Source organism: Armigeres subalbatus, chromosome 3, assembly GCF_024139115.2.
Source record: "Armigeres subalbatus isolate Guangzhou_Male chromosome 3, GZ_Asu_2, whole genome shotgun sequence".
In the NCBI taxonomy this organism is placed as follows: Eukaryota; Metazoa; Arthropoda; class Insecta; order Diptera; family Culicidae; genus Armigeres; species Armigeres subalbatus.
The window spans coordinates 304,560,283-304,578,394 of NC_085141.1; the positions used below are offsets into that span (position 1 = coordinate 304,560,283).

General features: G+C 43.9%; 1 protein-coding gene across 1 annotated transcript; it reads left to right on the top strand.

Annotated features, from left to right (window-relative positions):
* Positions 1-3,348: 3,348 nt before the first annotated feature.
* On the top strand, positions 3,349-6,380 carry LOC134220593 (general transcription factor 3C polypeptide 3-like). Its single transcript, XM_062699684.1, has 3 exons — positions 3,349-3,889; positions 3,958-5,024; positions 5,163-6,380. The coding sequence occupies exons 1-3, from the start codon at positions 3,454-3,456 to the stop codon at positions 6,327-6,329; spliced, it is 2,670 nt and encodes an 889-aa protein (XP_062555668.1). The 5' UTR covers positions 3,349-3,453; the 3' UTR covers positions 6,330-6,380.
* The last annotated feature ends 11,732 nt before the right edge of the window (positions 6,381-18,112 follow it).

An 18,112-nucleotide genomic window follows, 5' to 3' on the forward strand; every position in this document is an offset into this window, starting at 1 on the left:
GCTCCTGGTATACAACCGGCTGCGAGACGTGGTCACTCAGGTTTGTTATGTAGAGGTCGAGCGTTGCGTGGGCACCGGACCGACTCAGTCGAGGGGGGAATCCGGGCTCAAGATCGTGTAGTGGCCTTCCTCCATGTCGTTGCTCCAGATGGTGCCGTTTCGATTGCCGCGACTGTTGCCCCAGGCTTGATGTTTGGCATTCAAGTCGCCGGCAATGATATACTGGCCTTGCCTCCGCGTCAGCTTGACGATGTCCCTCCGAAGGGCAGCCGATGATCCATCGCCGGCTTTGGCTTGTGTTGGACAGTACGCCACGATGAGCGCGATTGTGCCGACCGAAGTGGTGATTTCGACACCGATGGCCTCGATGACACTGAGCTGGAAGCTTGGAAGCAGACGACAGTTGATGTTGTAGCGAAGAGCGATGGCCACACCACCTCCCCTGGTCGGCCGGTCGAGTCGCACGATGCGGAAGCCCGGGATGTTGATGTTCACCTCCGGTTTTAGGTGCGTTTCGGTGATGAATGCCACGTCTATTTCCTTCTCCTCAAGGAAATCCTTCAGCTCAATTATTTTGCTCTTGAGCGAGCAAGCGTTCCAGTTGACCAGGCCCACCCTAGCAGCCATTTTCGATGATGAACATGCCAAGAGTGAAGACCTGGTCGAAGCGGGTTTTGCAGCCGCGCAGCCGAGTGGCGAGCTGCGCGAAGATCGGCATCAGTTGCTCCGGAGTGTACAGCGGAGCAGATTCTTCCGGTGGGACGGCTTCGTTCTCCGACTGCCTATGGAACCCAGGAGGAGGGAGCGGGGGCCATTCGCTGGTGGATGGTGCCGACGATGTTGGAGCTTGGACCGATGCAGCTGCCGCTGCCAGTCGCTTGTGCGGCTGTAGCGGTGGGAGTATTGGAATCACACGACGCACTCAAATTATTCGCGTGATAAAATTTATGTGCAAAACTCGCATAGAAGCCATCAAGAGGGCAGAATTCTTATTTCAAATGCGTTTAATGCAAGTTAAGTACGAAACTATTTAAACACATGATCTTTTGTAATACATTTTATGTGCAATGGTTTCAAAGCGAGTTCTATAAGCTGTTGCACATAAAATGTAATAACAAGCTAATGGCATACGACACAGAACAACAAAAGAAAATTTGAGGGAAAAAAGATACTTTGCGGACAGAAGTTCATGGTAGATCATATACAATTCGAGAGCAAAATTTAGTTTTGGAGAATCGGATTCAAAGGTAAATTCAAGTAGCTTAGATATCAGAATGTGTTAATCCTGCTTAGTATATGCGGCGGAATCATACGTATTTTTTCTAGATACGTCGGCAACAACATTCTATTTCCTCTACGGATTTGACCCTGATTTGACCTCATCTTGAAGAATCCAGCATGTGCTTCATCGAATTGGTTATCAGCCCCTTTTCCTGTGGTCTTCGAGTTCGAATCTTTGAACAAGGATCTGATGGAACCGACCGAGAGTGATTGGAAATAAGCTACAATCGAACAACGGCTTACGTAAGATTTCTTTGGGAGCACATCCGAAGTTTCGATCCGGATCTGTTCGATGAAACAAGAATGATTCGGATCGTTTTTGCACATACTGAAGTGCTATAAGAATTCCTGTATCTTGAATATTTAATTACTTTTACATTTTCTTTCTACTGTGCATTTTAAAAATTAGGTTGAGATAATAAAATGACTCCGCAACAACAAAAAACAAAAACGACATTATTATTCATGTTTGTTTTGTTCTGCCTCAGCAATGCGTTTAGAATATATTAGCAAAACTAATAAAATTGAATTGATTCAATCTCATTGATTTGTATGTGCATTCATCATAGGAGGTAATACGTTTGCACATAAAATTCATGATGACTGAATCGACAAGATTTTATAAGCACCGCACATATTATGTAAAAGCAAAACCAACTGATCCAATTTCAAGTGCAAGACATTTATAAGCAATATGCAGTTTTTTCTGAGTGCGAGGAGCCGGGATGGCTGGAAAGTTCACCTCGTTGATTACAGGAACACGGTTCTTCTTCGGCATGGTCCTGGTGGAAGCCTTCTTCCGGATTTCCAGGAACTCAGCTCGCTTTGGGCAGCCCTGTGTGGTGGCCCGATGTTTGTCGCCACAGTTGGCGCACTTGGGATCGGCCACCTCCATTTTGTCGCACTCGTCAGTCGGATGGGGTTCGCCACACTTGTTGCAGCGCGGCTTCATGCGGCAGTTCCTGGTGCCGTGCCCGAAATTGAAGCAGTTGGTGCATTGCGTGACATCGCGGTGCACTGGCCGATATCGCTCCCAGTCAACGACGGTGTAATTTATAACGCCGACCAGCTTCAGGTCCTTCCAGGTAGTGGAGCCATGCTCCAGATGGATCAAGTAAAGCTGGTCGCGATATCTCCTCGCCTTGTCGTGACGAGCGATCTTGTGCACTGCTACTGGCTTCAGTCCGCAACTTTCAAGCTCTGCTTGGAGCTCTTCCTTCTTCATGTCGTGAAGTCCTCGCAGCAAAGCCTTGAGCGGCTTCGTGCCGGGGTGGTCATGAGTGTAGTACTCATACTTGTGGACCTCGAGGAACTCCACGACGGATTGATGATGGTCCCTGTTGGCCGGCATCACTTTCACGCCCTCGCTGCAGAGCCGAAAAGTACATTTCAGCCCCTTAGCGATCAGCTGGCGAATTTTTGGGCGTAAATCCGGCGGATCGCCCTTCACAAACACGGGCGGGTACTTCTCCTTCCGCTCCGGTTGCACCTGCGGCAGCTGCGATTGCTGCTTCTTCCTCTTTTTCGGCGGATTGCCGGCGTCATCAAGCGGCAACGGCGAGAACACGTTGCTCTGCAAAAGCTGCTTGGAGGGGTTACCCGCGCCTCCATGAGCAGTGCGCTTAGGCACTTTTCCAGCGACCGAATCGGCCACCGAGTCTCCCATGACGGGTCCGGGAGAAAATAACGCCAACGCGACGAAGCGAAAACGTAAACAGCGAACGAACGAGAAAAAACACTTGGAAAAAATGCGCGAGCAAAAAACACGTCCGTACGTGCTGCTGTCTTGAACTGGAATGCGCGTGTGTGATGACCAATAATGGTTCGGCTATCGTTTGGATTTATGCGGGATATCGGGATGCACTTCCTCAGCCTCTAGGGGTCCAAAATAGGACAGCTACCCTATTAGTGATTTTCAGTAGAAAGTATCACATAACGGGTCTGTTATATTATTACGTCTGTATATTATATTATTTTCGTAACGCAATCCAACACACGAGATTTCAAGCCCACAGGGATTATGTCGGAGATGCACAAAAACATTAAACAAAAACATAAATATTATTAGATATGTCATATAGAAATCTCATCAAGTGCATCAAGTTATCACAAAACAAGTTAATCTTCCCCGCAGATTACGCTTTTAAAAAGTTTACGAGTTTCCCATAAACAATGTCATCTGCCGCCGATCAGTCCGAGGCGGAAAGTGTCGTCGTTGAAGAGCTGGACGAGTTACAGCTGGACCCGCAGGAACTATCCCAATTCGTGGAAGCCAATGCAATTCCCCTGCCGGGTGAACCGGGTGCTTCCATCATATTTCCGCCGCGGCCCCGGAGAACACGCAGATCCACGGTCGCATCCACATCGTCAGCTCCCTCAGAGTCGGAAACGGATGATGAAAACCCGCAGCAGAACGAAATCTTGATAAAGAAGTTTGTCGCCGGTGAGATCAGCTATGCCGAATATCAGGCCCGTATGCAGCAGGGCGGAGAAATAGACTTGGAGGAAGAAGAATTGGCGGCACGGCGGAAGTCGGCCAAAAAGTCTTCGCGATTCGAAAAAGATTTGAAAGTTCAGCGGAAGGATGCGTTGAGAGGAAATTTACAAGGTAGGGATTTCTTGCGTTTCAGAGGATTTTCGGATCGCTCGAAATGATATTTAATTTTTATTTTTTAGGTCCTACTACCGTTAAGGTCGACGGCAAGACTTCGATGAAACGACACCGAAGATTTTTACCCCCCGCTTTGCAGGGATTGATGGGACAAGCCAATCTTTGCTATGCCCGTGGAGACACGGAGATGGCTAAAAAGTTATGTTTGGAGATTGTGCGGCAAATGCCGTTAGCGCACGAGCCGTTCGTCACGTTAGCTCAAATATACGAAACGGAAGATCCGGAAAAGTTCGTACAGTTTTCGTTGATTGCGGCCCATCTGAATCCCTCAGACGTCGAACAGTGGGTTCGCATTGCGGAAATATCCGAGGAGCGAGGTAATTTAAGCCAGGCGTTGATGTGCTACGCCCGAGCCATCAAATCAGATCCGAAGAATTTCGATCTGCGAATGAAACGTGTTCAGTTGTTGGAGAAGAAGGGCGAAGAGAAGCAGGCTTTCAAGTGCTACTTTGCCATGCTGCCGTACATTCCAAAGGAGCGGGGAGAGTTTCTGGTGGAAACAGCCAAGAGGCTGGCCAAGAAGTTTCATGAGGAGAGCAATTTGGCTGCAGCTATGGACGCCATGGATCGTGCTTATGGAACAGTTCCGGAGTTGTTCAGTGTGGAAGACATCAATCTCTTGTTGGAGTTACTGATCACAACCGGGTACTATCGAAGGGCTTTGGACGTTCTAATGGCGCATACAAACGTAGAGGTTCATGAGATGGTTAACGAGGGAGAAGAAAGTAATTCCAATGCTAACAGAGCGATTTATACTGTGGTCATTCCGAATAACATGGTTCTGGATTTCCGTACAAAATTGGCGGTGGTCCTGGTGCACCTGAAATGCGAACACCTGTTTGACATGATTGTGGAGAACATATTTTCCAACATCAATGTGGAGGAGGCTGGGGATTGTTATCTGGATGTTGCGGAATCGATGATGAAAGAGCTGCACTATCATTATGCGTTGAAGCTTTTGGTCCCGTTGATCAAAAGTGAAAATTTTTCGCTGGCGGCCGTTTGGTTGCGCTATGCAGATTGTTTGCGGGCGATCGGCAACTATAATGAGGCTATCATTGCTTATAAAAAGGTAAGGCGACTAAATCATTGCCAAACTCGTAATATCGTATTTAAAGATCCTAATCTTGTCTTACAGTTGATGTTTTACGAATTTTTCAGTCAATAAAGCAATGTGCCCAACAATTTGATTAATAATCTCAATCCGCAGGTTGTTTCGCTAGCACAACATTTGGACGCTCGTCTGACCTTATCAGCGCTTCTCAAACAGCAGGGCAAATACGATGAAGCATTGGAGGCACTCGAGCAGGATCCCGAGAGTGAAATCCTAGACGCTGAGCTGCTGTACGAGCGTTGCCTAATGCTGGAAGAGGTCGGACGATACGATGAATTTCTGTCATCTGGTTTTATGCTGTTGATGCGCCATTGCGTCCCGCTAAGGAGCCGTCTGGAAATGGGTGCAGCCATCTCGGTGCCACGTTACTTCGAAATGCTGAAAACCATTGCCGATATCAAACATTCGCGGCAGGATACTACCGAAGAACATTTTCCGGAATTTTCCCGCTCGGAAAACGAGCCATCGGTGGAGATGGAATGGGAGTTGGTTATGAGCCTTCTCCAGGCAGCCGATTACATCAAGAACTACGCCTTCTTTCAAAAGCTTGTTTTCACTCTGTGCACCGCCAAGCGATTTCAAGTATATAAATATGAGCTCCAAGTATTGGCCCTCCTTGGTTGCTTGTACAATCGGGATCCGATGTTTGCCTATAATCTTATTCGAGAACGAGTCAATAAGGAAGAAAACCTAAACAAGCCTCGCCTGTGGAATCTGTTTAACCTGGTCATTCTGGTAACAGGAGACATCCGTTATAACCGTTATCTCATGCGACTGTTTGAACGAACCGCAGTGGACCCCAATGTCCGAGTCCTGCAAGCCAACTACCACCTTAATGCGGGAACCTACAAGTACGCCCTGAACGACTACAGCAAGGTGTACATGAAAACCGGGGACCCCATCCACGCAATGCTGATTGGCGTAACGTTGACGCAGATTGCGTGCCAAAAGTTCTCCAACAAGAAGCAGGCACTTGCTTCCCAGGCGATTGGTTTTATGGAAAAGTACCGCAAGGGCAGGCCTGGTGAACTGGCCAACGAGATCCATTACAACATCGGACGAATGTACCATCAGCTAGGAATGCACAGCTTGGCGGTTGAGCACTACAAGAAAGCGTTGGAGTTTACGAATCAGCTAATTGAGGAGAATGCCATTTATCTGGATCTGCGAGCTGAAATTGCTTTCAATCTTAGCAGTATCTATAGGAGTAATAATAACTTCGAACTGGCGAGGAAGTATTTGTATGAATACATTGAAATTTAATTTATAAGAGGTAAGTAAGTTTAAATACATGACTGATATTATCAATTTAAAGCACTATCTAACCGAACAAAGGCTTGTTGAGAAAGGTGGATTAACTGATGACTTCCATTTATTCTCTGAACTTCGTAGAGTTATGTATGACCCCGTAGAATTTGTCAACATTAGGAATCAACGAGTCAGCATGCAAAGCAAGTGTATTGATACTTTGTACACATGAAGGGATAAAAATAAACATTGAGATGGCCCTTAGTCTCTTACCAAGCAACTCCTATCCCTACCACCTCATGGTGCAAGCCGGATACGAGTAACCTTAGGAAATGCTAGCGCACATCATACCGTGTGAAGTAGTAAGGATATCAACAGTAGAGGTGAATGCTTACTAGAATATCTTTCATCCAATATCAGGGTTTGCAGAAATCGCTCTCAATAGATAACGAACAACGATAAAAGAAAGGCAAAAACTGTTCCGAATGATAACAAGCCTTGATAACAAATTTATCAAACTTGTATACTGTCGTCATACACATATTTGTCCCATGTTTGCTGGGATTCCCTATATACATGGGACATTTATGCGTATAACGGCAGTATACAAGTGCAAAAAAACTGAAACGAATAGACAGCCCCCACAGAGAAGTGATGATTCTCGCTTTGTTCTCGCTCATTTTGTGTTAGGGACTGCACAGCTGTGTAGAACAAGTTGAAATGCATCATCAGAACCAGTGCTCCCCGCGTTTTGGTGCCTTTTAAAAGAAATTTATCATGAGGTATAGCCTCCAAAAAATCAAAATCAATCAAAAAATCTCTCGCGGTATCGTATATGTATACAGAGATGATTAGTGAGAGACTTTTTCATTCTCTTTTGGATTCAATCCCTGTCTAATATTATTGATGGGTTACGAAATGGTGAGTTGACATCCGAAAGGAGCGCCCAACATAACTCTGGTCCTCACAAGTCCCAATACTCACGCTTCCACGAGTCTTCCGATGACAAATGACCGCAAGTTAAGGGTTGCGTATTTAGCTGGGGGTACGTCCTGTGGTATCTGCCTATGGACAGTGGGCTCTGTTGAACTTTTATAAAAAGCTGCAAGTATCGCAAGATGGTGCCGATCTGCACATAATACCGTATGGGCGACTTTACGCAGCAACGATCGCTTATAAGCGTTGTTTGGTATCCATCTGAGCAGAGCTGTTCATTCGCTAGCGTAGGATGCCACGATTGAATTAGATCAATGTTCGTCCGCTTCACTCACGCTTACAATGCCTGCCGTAGTCTTACGATGGATTGTTCTCCCTGAAACTCCACGTACTGTCCGCCATCTGCACCCCACCATAAACGATGTCCAAGGTCTTACGATCCCTCACACAGAGCAGATCACAGAGCTGCTTAAGCGAAAAACGTACTCTTAAATGAACTTTTGGTTACTTGGGCATGCGCCGTTCAAAGCGCACAAGCCCAAGTCCTGGTGTTAGGTGGAACGATAAACAAACCTAAACGACGGCCCTCCGACGAGACAGGAGGTTTCATTTCATTCATTTATTTAGTTAACATCTAAACAGATAACACTGAATCAACAATTTGACGCCACAATGCACGGTTCGAGGCCGCATCTCTCCATCCTCGGATACGCCCCACGCTCGCCAAGTCGTTTTGCACCTGGTCTGCCCATCTCGCTCGCTGCGCTCCACGCCGTCTCGTACCTGCCGGATCGGAAGCGAACACCATCTTTGCAGGGTTGCTGTCCGGCATTCTTGCAACATGTCCTGCCCATTGTACCCTTCCGGCTTTAGCTACCTTCTGGATACTGGGTTCGCCGTAGAGTTGGGCGAGCTCATGGTTCATTCTTCGCCGCCACACACCGTCTTCTTGCACACCGCCAAAGATGGTCCAAAGCACCCGTCTCTCGAATACTCCGAGTGCTTGCAAGTCCTCCTCGAGCATTGTTCATGTTTCGTGTCCGTAGAGGCAGGCCTGGTAGCGGGTCACTTTTTTCGGGCAAGTCACTAAAAAGTCTCTTTTTTCGACCTCAAGTCACTAAAGTCACTTTTTCTTGCAAAAAGTCACTATTTTCAACTATTTTGAAACTATTGACTAAGATTTTTTTTAAATAAAGCTCTATGTTGGATGATGCTTTGATCATGGCGGAAATGACATTACGGATCTTGGAAAAATGATCGCTCAGAAACTTCGCCAGCCATTTAACTCGCTGCTCTTATTGGCATTTCACCAGTAAAGCCTGTCCACGTTATATGTCGGACACTTGGATAATGTTCAAATGATTTATTGCCATTTTAACCATTTAGACAACGAAAACATGCTGAAAAGGTCACATAAAGCGAAGAGATTCAGCTGCCATGTAAATTGATCGTCTCAGTGATTTGTAATTATTTTAAATGATGGGTGTCCGAGATTTAACGTGAACAGGCTATAGCTAGTAAAAGGTGTTTTACGTCACAATTTATAAATTGGTATACAGTCATGCAAGCAGGAGACCTGCCGATACCGATTTTGTATTAAAGCTTAAACTTTATAAAGTAGGGGAAGGTGGGAAGACTTGATTCCTTGGGCGACTTAATTCTCCGCTATTTTACCAAGAGCTATTACTGCCGGTACTTTCATATCAGTCCCATATTGGTTTTTCGCATACTGAGATAATAGCCAATGAAGTCTCAAAACGAAATTTCCATGCAAAAGTTTAGAAAATCTAATAAATTCAAACATTCTGCGATCTGGTTGAAATTTTGCAGAGTCATTCCTCATTCAATGAGTTAATGTAAAACGATTCAAATCAATGGAAAAATAAATGAATTTTTTACAATACACTTATGTAAATTCTTAATGGGACTGGTATGCGGATACATTCAATATGGGACAAATATGCAATTCACGGCAGTATAGTAATATTGTTATAGCTTATTTTCATTTTCATAGATCTAAACAATTGATTGTTTTGAGACGAGTTCTTTTTTTGATTGACAACCTTATTTACTCTATTTTTTACTGTGTTTTTTAAGCAAAATTTGAACAACTTCTTTTTATATTTATTGAGTAGATATCATAGAAAGAGAATCAAGTCTCCCCTCAATTTTAAAGAATGCATGCCCTATTAAATTCCATAGCAAAAAATCGTTCATGAATACGCACAGCAAGTTGGAAAATCTGTGTATTTTGGAGGAAAAATATTTAAAAGTTCAGAGATCATGATCCTGCAGATCGTGCATTTAATCCAAGGCTTGTTGTTCCTGAATCGTCATAATTTTGGTTTCGTTTTCTACCAAAACGATCCGTACTGTTGTTACTTAAAATTCCAATAACTTCCGTGGCACCTATGACAAATCGTAGAGTTCTCTGCATCTTTCTTAAGTAGGTGTTCAGCTTATCCAGTGAACGTAATTTTCACTCATTCTCACAAGAAGAGAATGCTCATTCACGCAGATTTTTGCTTAGAAATCATTTTTCGGAAAAGAAAAACAGGTCTTATGAGTGATAACCATGTTTCGCTCACTTCCAGTGGCGTAAAAACTTGATCTACTCGCAAGACTACTCATAGTTTTGAGTAGTCCTGGTTTTGACTGATTTTTAGTAAAATTTCCGTGGGATTAAAGAGAGGGCAATACAATTTTACTTAGTCACTGAGTAGATAAAAGTTAGCGTGTACGTATTTCGTTTCTCTTCTGAGTTCGTTCTAAGAGAAAAGAGTGGTGAGTGAAAGATGTTTTCCGCCACAAATTACGAAAAAAAAGATTCTCATTCGACCCAAAAAAGCTTGATTTCGTCTCATCGCACTTGCAACTGAAACTGAAAGTCACTATTTGGTCACTTTTTCTGCAACTGAAAGTCACTATTTGGTCCCTTTTTTCGTCAGCTTTGGTAAAAAAAAGTCACTATTTTGAACGGCATCGGTCGTTACCAGCCCTGGTAGAGGACAACCGGTCTTATAAGCGTCTTGTACATGACACATTTGGTGCGGTGGCGAATCTTTTTCGACCGCAGTTTCTTCTGGAGCCCGTAGTAGGCCCGACTTCCACAGATGATGCGCCTTCGTATTTCACGACTAACGTTGTTGTCAGCCGTTAGCAAGGATCCGAGGTAGACGAATTCCTCGACCACCTCGAAGGTATCCCCGTCTATCGTAACACTGCTTCCTAGGCGGGCCCTGTCGCGCTCGATTCCGCCCACAAGCATGTAGAGTAGAGTGGGGCAAGAGTACGCACTTAGTTTTCAATCGATCATGTGGCCCTTATGAAGCAAGCTTCTGCATATCAAATCAGTGTCGATGATTCATATACTCTTCCTTTATGTTACCCAGTGGATAAAATATTGAAATTATTGAGATTCGTTTTAGTAAAACCCTTATTGCAAGACAAGTGAAAAACGCACTCTTACCCCACCGGTGGTGTAAAAGTGCGCATTGGGTGGGGTAAGAGTACGCATTTATCCAATCATGTGCTTTAAGTATATATTAACACAAATAAGAGTCAAAAACATTTAATTGATGTTTAATGAGCATATATTAGGGAATGTTTAAAGATTACGTAACTCTTAAAAGGGGAGGGGGTCCTAAAAATGTACACTTTCATACGAGACACCATTGTTTTTTATATATACAAAAAAACTACAGAGGTAAAAATATATATCAGATTTCACGTGGCGTATACAAAGGCATTTTCCTTAAAGAAAGTCCACCAATCACGTAACGTAAAATTTGGCTATTTCATCACCCCTCCCCCCAATCTTACACTATTTGTATGAATCCTCTAAAAATTATATGGATCGTCACACATCTTGCAACCCCTCCCAGCTAAACGTTGCGTAATTTATGAATGTTTCTTTTGATTAAATGAAATTATCATTTAGATGAAATTGTGTTTTCGTACTATGTTTAGTACAACAAGTCCTAATACAATTTCATTATTTTGCTTCAGTGCTTTGTTCGCTAAGTCCTTTCTAACACCGAATTACTTCAACTTATCCTAAGAACTTGTGATAATTTCAAATTCTGTCCCTTTCTTTCTTAGTTGTGGATCTTTACGCTTTGGAAGAAGTCTTATTTCGGCCACACATACGGGTTTGACATCATAACTTGAAGATTCATATGCGTACTCTTGCCTCACCTGTTCCTGCGTACTTTTACCCCATAGTCCCAAAAATTATTCAAGTAATGGTTTTGACTTCTTGGAAAACCAACCGGATTGGTGTTCTGTACCATAAAGTACTCTATACAATAGGTTATCGAAATGGTATAATGTTCACCTGTTTGAACGTATATATGGTAATGAAATACTAGTTGCGGAAATCCAATTATTTTTAGCAAAATGACCAAAAAGTTATATAACTCCATATCTCCCTTGTTGTTTATTCAAATCGTTTACAATTACACATGATAATAGTTGGTCAGAATACCTGTCAAACTGATGCAGTGCTGCTAGTTTATCTTTTTTTATTACTTCAAAAAATTGAAAACGTACTCTTACCACACGCGCACTCTTGCCCCACTCTACTCTACTTTGTCTTTGACGCATTCACCACCAGTCCAACTTTTGTTGCTTCACGTTTCAGGCGGGTGTACAGTTCTGCCACCTTTGCAAATGTTCGGCCGACAATGTCCATGTCATCCGCGAAGCAAATAAATTGACTGGATCTGTTGAAAATCGTACCCCGGCTGTTACACCCGGCTCTCCGCATGACACCTTCTAGCGCAATGTTGAACAACAGGCACGAAAGTCCATCACCTTGTCTTAGTCCCCGGCGCGATTCGAACGAACTGGAGTGTTCGCCCGAAATCTTCACACAGTTTTGCACACCATCCACCGTTGCTTTGATCAGTCTGGTAAGCTTCCCAGGGAAGGAGGTTTACGTAGGCCCAATAAGCCGCCTTTAACCTTTTGTCTGTGCTCTGGGGTCAATATGACCCCAGGCCACTTTGAGTGGCTGCCATTTTTTTAGTTTTCAACCGATTCTCCTAATTTTTGGTAGTTTGGTAAAACTCGCCGAGATCTGTCTCCTAGGTGCAAATTTGCTTGAAAAATCGTGAAAATATGCGCTACAGTGTACTTTTTTCAAAAAACTTACGTTGTCTGTGCTCTGGGGTCAAATTGACCCCAAATTGAAATTGCTATAACTTTTTAAATGTTTGGCCAATTTTGGATTTTTGGGGCTGTATCGAAAGATAATTTAATCATCTTTCAGGTCGTTACCAAAGATTGACTATAGGTGGGCGGGTACATCGCGGGGAGGGGTTTTTGTGAAAAAGGGTACAAAACAGTGATTTTTTATGCTTATTTTACTTATATTTGAAGATCCTACCCATGTTGAACTGCACTTTTTCAAAAGGTCACGCAGGAAGGCGTGTGCTTTGACATGAGGCATTGATTAGTTTAGAGCTTGGTCGCTAGGTAGCGGTATATTTGAATTCATTGTTTTAGACTACTCAAGTAATTCCGATATGTATATGGAATTTGCCTCATTGTAAATATTCTTATCAAACAAATTTGAAATTTGTAAAGATGACGTCTTAACAAAGTTCGTCTGGTAGGAGTGAACTGTCATGTGACGGAATAAATAATAAGAAAATTTACAAATAGGCTTCGCTAGTGTACTTGCAATATTCTTGCATATATGAAATATTGCTTTAGCTTGAGATCCCTCATACCTACACACAAGTTGTATTCGGCAACACTGTTCAGGATGTCTAGCACTACAAAGTGGTGCTCAATATAATGAGCACTTCTTCCAATTTTCAAATTTGTGCGATAAGCATATTTACACTGAGATGAATTCTATATATATATATCGGAATATCTTGAGTAGTCTAAAATAATGAATTCAAATATACCACCACCTGGCGGCCGAGTTCTAAACTTATCAACGCCTCATGCCAAAGAACATGCCTTCCTGCATAACCTTTTAAGAAAGGTGCAGTTCAAAATGGGTAGGATTTTCGGATATGAGCAAAATAATCATAAAAAATACTGTTTTGTACCCTTGTTCACTAAAACCCTTCCCGCGATATACCCGCCCACCTATAGTCAATCTTTGGTAACGATTGAATTATCTTTCGAAACAGCCCCAAAAATCCAAAATTGGCCAAACATTTAAAAAGTTATAGCAACTTTAATTTGGGGTCAATTTGACCCCAGAGCACAGACAACGTAAGTTTTTTTGAGCACAGACAGAAGGTTAAAAACAACCATTACGAACGACATATAAGATAATATGACTCGATACAATCGGCAACGACCTAGGCGACGAATAAATCACGATTGGAAGCTTAAAACATGGAACTCCAAGGTTCCGCTAGGTTTCGTAGGTTGCGTGCGAGAGGATAATCTACGATGAATTACATCCCCGCAACTTCGACGTCGTGGCGCTGCAGGAGATTTCCTGTGGCACCACCAACGAGCTGGGAATCAGCTTCATAGTTTTGGGCAAGATGCGCCAACGCGTGATTGGGTGGCTGCCAACAACGCAAGGATGTGCAAGCTGAGGATAAAAGGCTTTTTCAACTGTATCGTCATCATAGGGTGGCTCAAATTAGTATGGGAAAAACTTTTTTAAATTTTTTTGATGGGCCCTCTTATTTGGTTCTATTTGATGTCCTGATGCTCTGGACAAAATTTCAACCAAATCGGTCAACATTTGGGCGGTGCTAAACTCGTTGGAAGTTTTTATGCAAAAATGTATGCAGAAACATCCAAAAACAGTAAATTGCAGCTGGACTACACAAATTACGATGAAGAACTATGATACTCATTCAGATCTTGGAGAACCTAATACAGAATGTTGTGTGTGTGTGTGTGTGTGTGTGTGTGTGAGTGTGAGTCATCCTTGATCAGATCTCATGCTCCGTAATGGTGCCCTTTTTGTTACGAAGACTAGTACTACAAAAGGGATTCACTTCGGAAACAAGTTTCTTCAGCGAGTGTAGGGAATGGGATGTACTAGTTGTTCATAACAGGTACAGCAAAACTTAACAAGGACGCCCTTATTCGTACTAACTACTCAGGGAATAGAAGGTCGAGAAGAGCCACCGTTGCTAACTAAGCGTGAACCGAATATCTGGGACTCCCACAATATCCGCGGCAATAGCAGCAAACGATGCCCTGTACGTATTTAGTGGCATTCAGATGAAATTCAAACTTTATAGCACAATGAAATGAACGATCAGAAAATGAAGAATTGGAACGTGCTCACCGATTTAGTCCTTCCACTACTGTTGACTTCATTGCTGGCGACATAACAACATTGACCAAGTTGAATTTTATGACGGCGCAGGGTCTCCTGACTATGTCAGAATAAATAGTAAACGACTTCACACTGGTAAGCTGCAGGGATGCAAAATCCGACTAATTTGACACTTGAACGTTTACTGTCCAATCGACCCAATGGATATTGCAACTTCGTTAGGATCCATGTTGGGATGTTCTAACATTTAAATCGACTCTCGGCTCTCTGAGGGTTTCTTCCGCTAAACCTTCTCGCTGCACCAGGTTAACGTGGCAAGGGTCATCGGTGCTATGGTATGGTGATATCTTCATCTTCGGCATGCCTCAACATCTCGGATATACTAAGCGAACAATCAGGAGAAACATTATTCTTCTGGTATAGTACCATCAGCCAAAACGAAACAAAAAACGAACTGTCAAAAATTTTTATATCCGCCCGTCGCACGCGGCACACTACGATTCTGAGAACTTAATACAGAATGTTATGCAGAAAACCGCGGAAAGATTAGAGTTTGCCCGGCTAAGTTATTAGCATTTCTCTGAAGTGGGGTTTGAGCAAATTTCGTTGCTTTTACCTTTGAAAAGAAATAAATTCACCCCTACAACACTCCAGTAAAATGCTAATATCTTTGCGTAATAAACTCTAATCTTCTAGCGGTTTTCAGCATAACATTCTATATTTAATTCTACAAGAACTGAATGAGTATCATGGTTCTTGATCGTAAATCGTGCCTTCCAACTGTAAATCACTGTTGGATGTTGGATGTTTCTGCATACATTTTTCCATATAAACTTCCAACGCATTTAGCACCGCCCAAACGTTGACCGATTTGGCTGAAATTTTGTCCAGAGCATCAGGGCATCAAATAGAACCGAAAATTTGAAAAAGTGTTTTTGAGTCACCCTAATCATCAACGTGCACTGCCCACACGAAGGGAAACCCGTGCGGTATATAAGAGTCTTCTCCATTCGACTCGGTCCATGGCTACACGTCACCAACCACGCAGTCTACGGAGGGTCCGCAAGTCATCTTCCACCTGATCGATCCACCTTGCCCGCTGCGCACCTCGTCTTTTTGGTCCCCTTCGATCGTTGTCGAGAACCATTTTCACCGGGTCACTGTCCGACATTCTGGCTACGTGCCCGGTCTACCGCAGTCGTCCGATTTTCGCGGTTGGAACGATGGATGGCTCTCCCAGCAGCTCATGCAACTTGTGGTTCATTCGCCTCCTTCATATGCACCCTGCCATAGATGATACGGTGCACTTTCCTTTCGAAAACTCCAAGTGCGCGTTGGTCCTCCACGAGCATCGTCCAGGTCTCGTGCCCGTAGAGGACTACCGGTCTAATGAGCGTTTTGTAGATTGTCAGTTTGGTACGTACGATTTCCAGCCACTATGCATCTCCGAATTTCTCTGCTGGTATCATTTTCGGCAGGAGCCCAAGTACACAAATTCTTCTACCACCTCTATATCGTCACCACCGATGCAAACTCGAGGTTGGTGGCTCACATTAATGCTGTCCAATGAGCAGCTCGAAGTAGCTCGAAGTTGTTCCCGTCCTGCTTGTTTTTTTGTCAACAAATGGACATGAGCAGGACGGGGAGAAACTTCGAGCTACTTCAAGCTCTCATTGGACAGCACTATTGTCTTCTCTTGAACCCCTTCCTATCATGTACTTCGTCTTCGACGTGTTGATGACTAGTCCGATTCACTTAGCTTCCCTCTTTAGTCTGATGTAGGCTTCCTCCATCTTTTCAAAGTTACGTGCCATAATATCTATGTCGCCGGCCAAGCCAAATAGCTGGACGGACTTATTGAAAATTATACCACTCGTGTTAATCCCTGCTCTTCGTATTACCCCAAAGCGATGTTGAATAGTAGACACGGAAGACCATCACCTTGCCGTAAACCTCTGCGCGTTTCGAAGGGACTCGAGAATGCCCCTGAAACTCTAACTACGCACATCACCCGATCCATCATCGCTTTGATCAACCGTGTCAGTTTATCCGGAAATCCGTGTTCATGCATTAGCCCCCATCGATTGTCACATATGCGGCTTAAGGCACGTTGTATTCACTTCTGCAGTACTTGGCGAATGGCGAACACCTGATCCGTGGTGGAGCGTTCATCCATAAAACCCGCCTGGTACTACCCCATAAACTCCCTTACAATTGGTGCTAGTCGACGGCATAAAATTTGGGAGAGTACCTTGTAGACGGCGTTCAGCAATGTGATTGCGCGGTAGTTGCTACAATCCATCTTATCGCCCTTTTTGTAGATGGGACACACTACACCTTCCATCCACTCCTGCGGCAAAACTTCCTCCTCCCAAATCTTGGTAATGACCCAGTGCAGCGCTCTAGCCAGTGCCTCACCACCGTGTTTAAATAGCTCTCCTGGTAGTTGGTCAACCCCAAGGGGCTTTGTTGTCCTTCAGCCGGCCACCTTTGGATCACCTCACGCTCGTTCGTAAGAAGGTTCCCGTTTATGTCCTTACACATATTAGGCTGTGGCACGTGGCTCTTACGTAAACGGTTCAACTTCTCATAGAGCTTTCGTGTGTTATAAGCGCTGTACAGTTGCTCCGTCTCTTCACGGTCTCGATCTTCCTGCTGGCGCTTTTTCCTCCGGATAATCGAGTTTTGTCTGTTCCGCGCCCGTTTATATCGTGCCTCGTTCTCCCTCGTGCGGTGTTGCAGCAATCTCGCCCATGCTGTATTCTTCTCTTCCACTAACTGCTCACACTTACCGTCATACCAGTCATTTCTCTGATCCGGGGACACCGTGCCAAGTGCAGCGGTTGCGGTGCTACCAATGGCGGATCGAATATCTCTCCAGCCATCTTCAAGAGACGCTGCGTCCAGCTGCTCTTCCGTTGGGAGTGCCACTTCCAGCTGCTGCTGTATCCTTGGACCAGTCTTCCGTCTTGTAGGCGCCCTATGGGATATAGATGGGACACACACCTTCCATCCACTCCTTCGGCAGAACGTCATCCTCCCAAACCTTGGTAATTACCCAGTGCTGGGCTCTAGCCAGTGCCTCATCACCGTGTTTAAACAGCTTTCCTGATAGTTGGTCAATAATTTGGATGCACTAGAGTTTGTGGATACGTTTTTAGGAAAATTGTGTGATTTAACTCCTCATAACTTTATTGCAGAGCGACAAGGTAGCTACTTGAAACACCTTAAACATAATTTAGAAGCCATCGAATGCATAATAATCGCTGACTTTTCAGAAAACTACTCTTTCGTTATTCAGGATGTTGTACAAGGGTTTCATTGGGCAAATGCCCAATGCACAATCTATCCTTTTGCTATTTATTATAAAGATGAAACGCAAGTATTTAATTTTACAAACTTTATAGCAACTATATGAACTTCGTTAAAAAAAATACCTGGCCTATAAAAGATACATTTTTTCGTATGGATCAGACAGTCAATACAAAAATAGAATGATGGCGAGCTACATGCACAAGGATTTCGGTCTTAATGCTGGGTGGAACTTTTTTGACACCTGCCACGGAAAAGGACCTTGTGACGCCTTGGGAGGTGT

Bases quoted from the DNA above. Each gene is read 5' to 3' on its own strand.
- LOC134220593 (XM_062699684.1), top strand. From the start codon at position 3,454: ATGTCATCTGCCGCCGATCAGTCCGAGGCGGAAAGTGTCGTCGTTGAA. The intron at 3,890-3,957 runs GTAGGGATTTCT...TTTATTTTTTAG, and splicing joins GTTGAGAGGAAATTTACAAG to GTCCTACTACCGTTAAGGTC. The intron at 5,025-5,162 runs GTAAGGCGACTA...CTCAATCCGCAG, and splicing joins CTATCATTGCTTATAAAAAG to GTTGTTTCGCTAGCACAACA.